Source organism: Corvus hawaiiensis, chromosome 5, assembly GCF_020740725.1.
Source record: "Corvus hawaiiensis isolate bCorHaw1 chromosome 5, bCorHaw1.pri.cur, whole genome shotgun sequence".
NCBI classification, from domain to species: domain Eukaryota; kingdom Metazoa; phylum Chordata; class Aves; order Passeriformes; family Corvidae; genus Corvus; species Corvus hawaiiensis.
The window spans coordinates 43,605,687-43,617,018 of NC_063217.1; the positions used below are offsets into that span (position 1 = coordinate 43,605,687).

At 50.1% G+C, this 11,332-nt stretch overlaps 1 protein-coding gene across 4 annotated transcripts in view; it reads left to right on the top strand.

The window, feature by feature from the left end:
* Positions 1 to 10,497: 10,497 nt before the first annotated feature.
* Positions 10,498 to 11,332, top strand: part of TET2 (tet methylcytosine dioxygenase 2) — a 71,647-nt gene continuing 70,812 nt past the window's right edge. For 2 of the 4 annotated variants that reach the window (XM_048303181.1, XM_048303182.1), the window contains exon 1: positions 10,500 to 10,628. In XM_048303181.1, coding sequence (XP_048159138.1) covers positions 10,599 to 10,628 — 30 coding nt within the window. In that variant the 5' untranslated portion in view covers positions 10,500 to 10,598. Of the gene's footprint in view, positions 10,629 to 11,332 lie in introns of all 4 variants that reach the window. The other 2 variants (XM_048303184.1, XM_048303183.1) reach the window with 2 other exon arrangements.

Sequence of the window (11,332 nt, forward strand, 5' to 3'; positions counted from 1 at the left end):
GTCTGCTCTCTGAATAGCCTTCCAACAACAGGGCAGAAATCTTCAGGTTTGTGTCATGCTTTCATCACAGTAAACACACAAATGGCTTAAAAGTGTGATCCACAGACTAAACTGGGCCACACAATCATCTTCTTTGACTTCCCACACAGCACAGCCTTTAGGTAACCAGCTAAAGCACCATTACGCATCTTTTAGACAAACCCTCGATGGAAAGGCTCTGCCACTTCCCCTGCTAAATTATTCCACAATTTAAGAAAAAAATGCCACTTGATCTTAAAAATGAGAACATTTCAGGCTGAATTTCTCTAGCTTTAGCCTTCATCTACTGTGTTTTGTTTTGTCTTTGTCTGATTGATTAAAGAACTTGCAGCTGCTGAGAACATTTGCTTTTGTCGACATTTGAGGACCGTGACCTTAATCTTGCCTTTCTTAAAATAAATGGATTAAATTTATTTGCATCTCTCAGAGGGAGACAAGTTTTTCTGACCTCAAAACAAAAGGTCAGAAACTGATGGGAAGCTTTCAGATCCTCTCCAAACCCTTCCCAACCTGTTAGCATCATTTGGATGCAACACCACAGTCTTCCACCTTCCAACGGGTAAAACTTTCCATTAAGTACTTTGAATGTCCCCTCCTCCTTAGGTATTCCCCATAAGAATTTTATTTCCTTGACTTTACATTTACCTATTTCTGCTGTATTTAAGTAGTTTTAAAGACTTTGAAGCTTGGTTTTGTTGGGCTGTCATCTCTATACATTAAAGAACATTTTCCATTCAAGTCACTCCTCGGTTTACAATCAGCCATATTTTTTAATGTATATTTCAATATTCCAGGTTCAGTCCACTCCCTGGCATCCTAGCAAAGAGCAAGTTATGCCCCCTCCTTCACCTGTGACAATGTGTTCTCTAACTCTCCAAGTGTGGACAGGCCAGCAAATGGCACATCTCCACTATTTATCTTACTCCAAGCACCCAGATTTTATTTTCTGCATGGTCTCCAAGTGGGACACTGTTGTTCTTCCTGAGACTCTTAAAAAAGTCCATCATTTTCTTGGCAAAATGGAAATATCAGTCTGTGAAGGACTATAGGTGGTTTCTGATCCATCCTTGGCCTCAGATGGGTAGATATTTCCTGACAGACCCTGCCCTGCCTCCAGGCAACTTCTTTAAGTGCAGAAGAATCTTCACAGTCAGAAATTATTGTCCTGGCAATAGATGTGCATTTCTGCCCATTAGCCCAGGTTTTTCTTGCTTTATTTCCAGAGGATGTGAAAGACAGTTGACGCTCAGCATTTTAACAGAATTTAACATGGAGCAGATGACTTACCATGTCCTCACAGCTGCCAAAATCCAAATTCAGCAATTCCAAACCCTTCTGCTTGGGGGAGAGCTTTGCTGTATAAGCTGTCATTCCTGCAAACCATCTCTGAACTCCCTCCTCTAATATATTACTGGAAGCACAGCTCTCCAGCTGGCTGCATGTCTCCATCTGAAGCTTCACCAAGCAGTGAACACCAGAGGATGCCTCCCCACGGCAAACACGCTGTGGGGCACACTTTGCCCTTGGACAGCACCATTTGGCTGCTGGCTCCTGTTCTGCTGATGCCAAGATGTGCCCCTCCTGGGGACCCATGGTAAGAGGGCAGGTGCCCTTCACTGCCAGAGGGTGACTGCTCAGCAGCTGCTTGTGCAGCACCTTCCTAAACATCTCCCTTCCCATCAAGTAACAACCCTCCTCTTGACACCCCCCTCTCTTTCATCTTTATCTGTCTCCAAAGTCATTCAATAAATCTTCCTCTTGCTTCCTCACGAATGTCAGATAAAGAACAGCCTTTCCCAGTATTTGTCACAAAATTTAACCCCTGTTTTCTCTGCTTAGTTTTCCTAAATCAGCCATGCCCTTCCATATCCATCTTTCCAAGCTGTAATCTGTCCCCCAGAGTCTCTGTGGTGCCTGTTAAATCCTGGTTTGCTTCAGTGCTGAGTATTCAAATACTTCTGTTTATTTTCTATACTTCTGGCATGATTTCTGAAGGAATTAAAACTGAATCTATTTATCTTTCCTAAATCCCTCTGCTGATAAGGGTATTAGTGTTCTTATTTACAAATAGAAGAGCCAGGCAAAGTAGGACTGGAAGTAAAAATCTCATAAAGTCCATGAGTCCCTAATTTGAGATGTCCTGAAAGCACCCAGCAGTTGAATTTTCTGAAAATGCCAAATAAATATCCTCTAAAATTCATGCCCCTTAAGGTGCTTCAGTTTAGGGACCTCCAAGCATCCCCACTCCCTTGATACTCCAGAAAACTGAGGATCCTGCCACAGAGGTGGAGAGCTCATTCACAGCTTTTTCCTGGAAGGAAATAAGATAAATACATTGCAGGCTCTGTGGCAGTCAGAGTCCTCGGTCATAGACAACCTTCTTCTATCAGAGCAATTACTTTTTAATATGTCTCCTAATTTTTCATAGATGGAATTAGCATGGCAGAGATTATCTCAACAGCTATATATTTTTTTTTTTAACCAGCTTCATAAAATTTTTTTTCCTCGTCTCCCAACATCCCATTAAGGGAAGCAGAAGACAGGGCAGGTTGCCACCACCAAGAAGCACTGCAGCTATTTTTCATTTTGAGAGGAGCATACTACATTAGAGGCAGGGGCTGCATGCAAAGGTGCGTGTTGCCAGTTTAAGGCTGACCACTGGACACACTTTGGCCTCCAGCCCTCAGCCCTGACTCAAAGTACCTGCTGATGCCAGTGACCAAAAGCAAATTCCACCTGCATCACCCCGCTGCCAGCCAGAAAGGGGCACAGGTCAGTACATTTCGATGACAGAGGAAAACTTGTGATAGTGAAAGCTGACCCAATGAGCCAGGAAGGCAGCTGCCTCTTCCTCAAAGAAGAGAGAATTTGTGGTGTTTTTAAGCTGCTCAGGGTGGCAAGGGCTTCTGCTGGTACCTCATAGCTGCCAAGCCCTGACAGTCTACTCTTCTTGTTCTTCAGATCCCGAAATAAAAATGCACCTTTTAATATCATGCAGTGATTGTGGCTCTGATGTATGTTTGCATCTTTCAGCAGAGCTTCTCAACAGCTTTTTGAAGAAGGGGAGAAGGGCAACTGTATGCAACATCCCCACATTTACCCACAGAAAAAGGACTGGATGCACAGATCCTTCCTTGAGCTGCAAAACCCCAGGCTACTGCCAGTTTGTGTCCAAACGGGAGATTCCTCAGGTGTCTTGCCCCCAGGTGTCTTGCCCCCAAGGAGCTACGGTGCTGACTCACTGCCCAAACCAGTAGCAGGCATATAAGAAAAAATCAAAGCAAGCTGACAGCTCAGCTAGGACCACAGACAAACTGCTCTGCCAGTAGAAGGAAATCAAAAGAGACAAAGACAGCTACAACATTTATCTTCTTTATACATTGCCTCTAGATTAGAAAATCCACACTAAAGAGATCACGGGCACGCACACATTTACATTGCTTTTGAATACTGTTTAGCTGCTTAAATGCATGCTGCAAAGCAGTTAGCTTTGCATATAGCTTTCATTTACAGGGTAAAATTGATTTAAGCAGAATTTAACTCAATATAATTGTGCCTGCACTGAGGGTATGAACAAACATGACACTTCTGCTCAAGGGCTGAGAATTTCTGAGTCTCAGGGCAATGGCAACCCCATGATTAGGTTTGGGCTTCTCATCTGGATGCACTGGGAGAATGGAAACCAACCAGTAAAGTCCTACCGAGCTTGTTAAAAAGGCAAATGATTAAAAATGAAAAGGTAAAGCTCTTTGAGTCACACAACCTTGCAGCCCCTGCCTTTCCCAGCTCCTGCCCAGGCACACAGCTAAGGCTCCTTCCAAAGACTGGCATTTGCCGTATCACATCCCAGGTGTCTGTGTATCAGCCTGTTTAACTGTTTCATCAGTCCTTTCTAGTTTTCCCTTGGCACCTTTCCCTTTGCAAGACTTTCTTAGGAGCCACCTTTCATTATATGCCAGGAAATCACAGGCTGCACTGCAAAAAGTGGCATATATCCCTGACTTCTCTCAGTTAACAGCAAGACCTCTTCCTTCCTAATTGAGAGATGAACTGTAGAAAATGACCAAATTCCTAATACCTAAAGCTGTATGTTTAAATACATACATTGGAAAATATGTAACTGAAAGGGACCAGTACTGATAACTGAGACTGTCACTAGTGTCACCAGCAGACATCAAGCTCACCCGGAACACAGCCACCCTTCCTCAGGAGTACAGACACGGGGAGCCCGTTTTCAGACACCTAATTTGAAAATGTGGTTTCAGGAGATCAGTGCTCAGTCACTTCTTCATCTTCTACCATGATTTTCTGAGGAATGTGGAATCAGTTTCCAAGGAGAAAAGACACTGAGCCCCGCTCAGGGCCCAGCAGCTGTAGGAATTTAGCCCTCCATCCATCCTGCTCAATTTGTAGTCAAGCAAAAGTCACGTTCAGGGACAGAGAAGAGAGAGGCCCTTGAAAACAAGCCACCGTTCAAACTGGGATACTTTTTGGTAAAGCTGAGAAGGCAGAGTGAGCACTACTTGATATCCAGCAACAGAAGCACCAAACTCCCACAAAAGCCTCTCCAGCCCCACTTCACACAGGCTCTGCTCACACTGCTACTGAGGACTCATCATATGCAAGGGATCCCCCTCCATCACTGCCACCAGCAGAGACCAGGAAGAGCACACAGGAGACTCCATGGCCTCATCCACCTGCCTGCTCCCTTAATGCTGCTGCAGAGCCACAGGGCAAGAGCTGCCAACAAGAGAGGTGATACCGAGCAGTGCAGCAGACCCCATGGGCAGCACATAAGGATCCATGCCAGGATGACACCCACAATGCTGTGGAAGGCCTTGAAGATAAGGAGAAAACCAAACATCAGTAGAGAAGGCAGGGGAAAAACATCAGTAAAGGATTTGGCAGCTGTATGCTTCCCTACCTGCTCAGTCCACCTGAGCCCTCAACTATTCATGCAGCAGCAAAATGCTCACAGTTCAGGAGTTATCAAAGGATTTTAATTCCTCCAACAATCAGAGAATGGATAGATACAGCTAGCAAATGTTGCTCTAGCCCAGAAAGTCAGTGAGAGATGCACATTGTCACATACAGAGCCTGACACTGGTGGAGCAGTCCTGGTCGCACATCATTGCCCAATGATTCTGCAGAGGGCTAAAAGCACAGCTTTCCTCTCCAGAGCTGGATTGACTGATGGCATGGCTTTGAACCACCTGATGGCTGCGTAATGCACTTGACAGAAACACAGCACAGCTCACCACACTTTGCTGTGACAGGCATTTGCCTGTGGGAGAACATTCAGCCACAGCAAGCCTGACTGATGGAGTGAGACTGGTTGCCCTCTGCTCACAGGGAGGTGTTTTGAGGAAGGGCAACCATCTGTTCTGCTCCTGCCCCTCTGCTTATGTTGGTCTGTGGTACTGGGTTGATGCACTTATTTTCCCAGCTTTGCTGCCTTCCCAAAGGTGCTGCAGTCCAGGAGTGGACATACATGAGAAATGCTGGCAGGCTGGGGAGTGGGATGAGCAGAGCAGGAAGAATTGACTTTGATCCTGAATGTCACCAACTCAGTTGCATCCAGGATCTATACACACTGCTGAGTGCTCTTCCTTTGCAGGTCAGCTTCTGGCTCTTTCTTGGAAGGTTATTACCAGAAGTCAGTAAGTGAAACACCACTCATCAGGAGTAACCACAGACCCAGTGTCCATTTCTCAGCCCAGACCTTCCCCTACAACCCTTGAGTAGAGTTTCTGCTTCTCTTGCATGGAGGACTCGAGATTTTACTCCTACAACCATGAAAAAGCAAGCCTGGGACCCCAAAAGGACAAGTTGTACCTTCAGAAAGCATCCTCCTGCTTCACCTCTGTTTAAGCCTCCCTTACCTCTCCTCCACTGCCCCAGGGCATTCATCCCAGCCATGATCCTGGGGGCAGGAATTGCCTAGCAAATATCTAGGGTGCCAAAATTCAGGCTTTCCAGCCAAAAATGCCTAAGCAATCACATGGCTACAGTCACCTTAGAGCCATAAACACTGAAGAGCAGCACAAAGATACCTACACCCACTGGCAAAAGCCAAGGGTTTAAAAACTGAGCCATTTATATCTCTTAGGAAACACACATCTCCCACCCACAGAATGACAGCACTGGGCAGACAACACATCACAGCATTGATATCACCCCTGCAGGCAGCCCAGCCACTGGGCACCTCACTCCCAAACAAACAAACAAAACTGGGCTTCCCACACATTTCCTCTGCAACAACTCATCTGTGCAGTGCTGGAAAAGCCCCTTTCTGACCAGGCTAGGAACGCAAAGAAATGACAAATAGTGGTCTTTGATAAATTCAGGGCAAAAAAGTGAGGTGGGATCCTGTCATTAATGTGAGTCTGGCAGGGCCACCTCTCACTGCCTGTTGGCATGGCTGCAGCCCCAGCATCAGTGTGATCCCTCAGTTCTAGGCTGGACTCTCAAGCTCGTGAATGAGCAGATTTCTCAGGACCTGAAAGAGCCCTTCTGAAAGTATTAACCAAAACAAAACAATAGCTCACTGAACTGGACTTGTTGCCTTTCCCTCACTGTGTCCCTCTAGGGCTTCTGGTGGATGCTGCTGTGATCTGGACATGGGTCCATGAGATATCAGTGTCCCTCATGACAGAGACAACTATCTGTGTGGAGAAAGGACATGAGAGATTTTCTGCAGGCCTATCATGTCACAGCAGACAGTCCTCTGGGCTCCAGAGGTTTGCTCAAGGAGGTGAAATGGGCTATCTAGAAAATTTCTTTCCTTTCACCTCAATAGCTGTTCACACTTTATTATGGGGGCAAGACAACATGGATAAAAACAATATGAAAAGCTGAAGTCTCAGTAGAAACAATTAAATTATGGCTCTGAACTGGTTTTTGCACAGAATTTCTAAGTCAGAGTTCGATTTGTCCCTGCAAGCTATGCAAAGGGGGTAGTTAATACAAATTCTGCAATGTGGGATACAGGATGAAATATTATCTGCACTGTATGTCTCTCTGGATGTTTCGTTTGGGGCTTTGAGGAGGCCAACTATGTTACATTCCTTCAGTAAGTCAGTCAGGTTTGCTCACTGCAGCTTTAGGAGGAAACTGGCTGCAACTCTCGTCCTGGCCACCCCGACATCCTTCATGGTGAGCTTTTTCTCTAGCAAAGGGCAAGGCCCATGCTCTTTGAAACCGCTGGATTAATTGTGCACAATTACACGCTGTACACACAAATGCTCTAACTGCAGGATGCTTTTTACCTGATGTTTTGCCCATGAAAAATGGTGTGGCTGGGATAGCTCTAGAAACAGCTCCAGAACACTGTTTGAGCTAAGTGCATTTCAGCACATTTCCAAGGAAGCTGCATATCTGCTTTCTACAGCAGATACTTGCTTTGAGAAATGCATACAACTTAAGTCAGGGAACAGGATGTTTGAGAGCTAAAAAGCTTTCTGCCCCCAACTCTTTAAGGGTGAAAAGGTGTGGGGGCTTTTATGTCCCTTCTCACCGTGGTCATGTTCGGTCACTTTTCTCCCCGTTTGATAGATACAGCAAAGCAAAATGGGTCAAAATTTCTCATTCAATAAATACATTGAAGCAAACAGAACTACTCCAAGGGAGAATTTAGGTTCATGCCCCTCCCATCAGGCTGCTAACAGATACCAAGTAACATGATTGCAGAGCACGCTACATTTGACAGAGGCACGCACAACAGAAAGCCATTGCTTTGGAAGCCAAAATATCCTGCAGTTTGTCAAAATGTAGCAGAACTACGGGATGGCACTGGGTCACTTAGGAGGTTTGTAGGTCAAGATAGCTGAGCACAAGCTGGCAGGGCAGGGGAGGCTCCGGTAAATGTGCCCTGTGCTCCAGGAGGCAAGACAGTACTGCTGGTTCAGCAGGACTGCTCCTGGGTTTATTGAGCCTGGTGATTACAACAGCCTGTCATTAGGGCAGTAAAGTTTAAAGAGGGAGAGAGTGAGAGAGAGAAAAGAATAGGGAATGTACCACACCTTTGTCAAGAAGCATTTAAAAAATGCACACGTTTCTCACATTCATACGTGCAGGTAACACATGCATGAGTGGTCCCTTATCTTCAGCACAGGAATACAGTCAGAAAACAAAAAGAATCCCAGCTCAGTTTCAAACTCCTGCTTGTGGTTTTTGGGTTGGTGCTTGTTGAGTTTTTTTCTTTCTTTTTTTTTTTTTTCTATTTTACCCACCCCATCAGTTACCCACGTTTGCAGCTGCTTGCTCATGCAAAGGGAAGATAGGTCTTTGCTCCGATGCAACAGTCTCCTGCCAAAACCAGCCACCTGCCTTTTGCAGCCACAGAGGGCTCACGGGCACGGGAAGGATCTGAGCCATGCAAAGGACGGTCATCTCTCCCAGCGCAATGCAAATTGCTGGAGAAAAGCACAGAGAGAGAGGCCCTGCCAAACCCTGTCAATGCCGAGTCCTGGTTAGGCAGAACAAGACGGTGCAGAGGATGGAGGTGTCTACAGTGCCGTAAGAGCAGCTCAGGGACCAGACAGCACTTTGAACCCACTGAGAGGCTGAGCATGTTCGTTCCTTGTAATGTCAGCTGGATGTGCCACACCAGGGGAAAAGACAGTCCCAGGCTTTAATAAAACAGGCAAACTTCAAAGAGTTTTAAACACTGATTAAAGGCTGCTGGAAATCAAGCAAGTGTTGTGAAAGCACAAAAAAAAAAAAAATTAAAAAGGCAAAATTGAGGCAGGCCTTGACCATTTTTTGCTTCATTTACTTTTCCAAAAAGAGAGAGACCTAGGTCTATTTGCATAGCTTTAGGCTGCACGAAATGCTGCAGAAGTCGGCTCTGCAGAAGTAAACACAAACATCTTTGTCAGAAACGCCATGCATTTTCCTACAGAATAGGGCTAGCCAGCCCAGCACCTTTCCAAGGGCTGGGGAGAACGAGCTGCCTTGCAAAGGTACAGATCTGACACTCTGCCACCATCACAGAGCTGTTTTAACAAGTTGTAAGGGCAAACTTTTATCTCTAGTGTGCTTCTGAAATGTTTCACAGAAATTAAAGTAAAACCAAAACTCAGAGAACAAACTATAATATGAAAAACAAATTATTCAGTGATGACCTGAACTTCCTAGAAATCACTCTGATCTGCATCAAATGCACCGGATTTGTCATCTTGCTGAAGCCCGTTTTCACCAGCTTGCCTTTGCCAGGCAGGGGACAGACGGGGATTCAGCATCTCTTGGGCACCACTGATGAACGCAGCGCTTGTAGACCTTCTCCTGACACCCCCCGGGGTGAAGGACACACCGGAGAGGGGGAAAGGGTCTGGCCGTGAAACTAATGCTCTCCTAAAATCCTCCCTGGCCCCGCACGCGTCCCGGGCAGGCCGGAGGAAAGCAGCCTGAAGGCTGCTCTATTTGGCGCAGCGGGAAGTAGAGGGACCCGCTGGAGGGGAGGCCCTCGGCTTCGTCCGGCGCTCGGGACTCCGCGCGGTGTTTCGGCGGTGTGAAAGCCCACCGCCGGTTCCCAGAGAGGCGATTTTGCATACTTTTACTTCTGCTCCCCGCAGCTGCCCAGCTGGAAGAGCTCCAGCTCCCCCGGTGAAAGGTGGCGAGCGGCGCACGGAGGGGATGGCAGCGGGAACCTGTCCGCCGCCGGCGGGGGCTGGCAGGCTCGGGGGGCACCAACCTCCGCTCTCGGGGCTGCGGGGCTGGGAACGGCAGCCGGACCTCCTTCTGCGGCTCCAGCTGTCGCGGGCACAACACGGTTTCTCCTGGGGCGAGCCACGAGCCCATAGTTTGGGAATGGTGCCGCTAGTCCCTCTCGTCACGCACCAAGCCGCGGGGCTGCAGGCGCTCCCGAGCTGGGTGTCCAGCTCATCCCGTGCTGAGCAATCCCTCCCTGGCAGCCCAGTGTCTGCGGGGACAGGGCTTCATTTTGGGGAAGCCTGGAAGCCTGAGGAGATTTTGTCGATTCTCCCCCCCCCCCTTTTCTTTCTTGGCTTTTCTTTTACGCTGTCAGCCGGCTACCGAGCACTACCAAGCTGCACCCCCGGGAGAGAACAGCCCGGGGATAGCAGACGGGCTCTCGGGGCCGTGGGAAAGCGCCGCCGGCCCCCGCGGACGGGAGGGATGCGGGACGGGGGGCGTCCCACGGGGGGTGGCGGGGGCTGGCGCTGGAGGGCGGTACCCTGCGCCCCGCCGTGTCCCGCGAACCCCCCGGCGAAAGCAGAAGAGGCGGGTGGGGGGACAAGAGGGCGGGGGGGAATCCCCAAAAGGCCGAAAGAGCGTCAGCAGCCGGGAAAAAAGCCCCGCGCGGTCGGGAACAGGGACGGCGCCGGTGACGGTGCTGGGGGCGCCCCCGCGCCGCGCGCTGGGGGGGGCCGGGGGGAGCCGTGCCGCGCGCGCGGGGCGGTGCGCGGGGCGGGCGCCGACGTCAGGGCGCCGCGCGCATATTGATGCGGGGGCCCGGCCGCGCTCGCCAAGGAGCAGAAGGAAGCAAGATGGCGGCGCTGTAGGAGCGGGGAGCGCGGCGCCCGGGCTGTGCGTGCTGGATGTCGGCGAGGCTGAGGGACACGGCAGAGGTCAGAGCGGGATTCCCGCGCCGGCCGCCTTCTCCGCCCGGCACCACCGGGAGGTGTCGCGGGGCAGCGCAGCGCAGCGCCGCGCCGCCGGGGGTCGGCGAGGAGGGGGCGCCGCCGTGGGTACCCCAACATGGCTGACTGACAGGGCCGGCGGGGGCGCCGCCGCCCCCTCCCCGCGGGGCCGGACCCGGGCTTCGCCTCGCCGCCCCTCCCCGCGCCTTTGTCTGCGGACGGGGGACGGCGGCCGGAGGCGCCCCGGCTTTGTGCCGCTCCCCGGCCCCGGGCGGACACAAAGGCGGGCGCAGCCCGGGGAGAGGGCAGAGAGGCGGGGGGCTTGCGGGGCTTGGGGAGGGCGAGGGGGTGGCGAGCGGACCGCGGTGCCGGGGGGCTCGGGAGGGAGAAGTGTGTGCGGGCGAGGCGGGGGCTCGGAGCGAGGCCTCCCTTTTTCTGTGCAATGAGCCACACGCGTGTTTTGCCCGCGTTGCTAAACCTTGCCGTCGAGGCACAATGTGGCCACGGGATGAAAAGGAGAATCACTTTCCCGAGCGTGTTCCCCTAAAATAACGCTTTCGGCGAGGTCAGGCTCGTTCCCCGCCAGATGACAGGCAAGAGCAACAACCTCACCACGCCTGAGTCGGACGCGCGGCAGTGTGCGCTCGCTCGCTCGCATCGCGGCGTGTATCGGCGTTAAATCACCCCCTTAG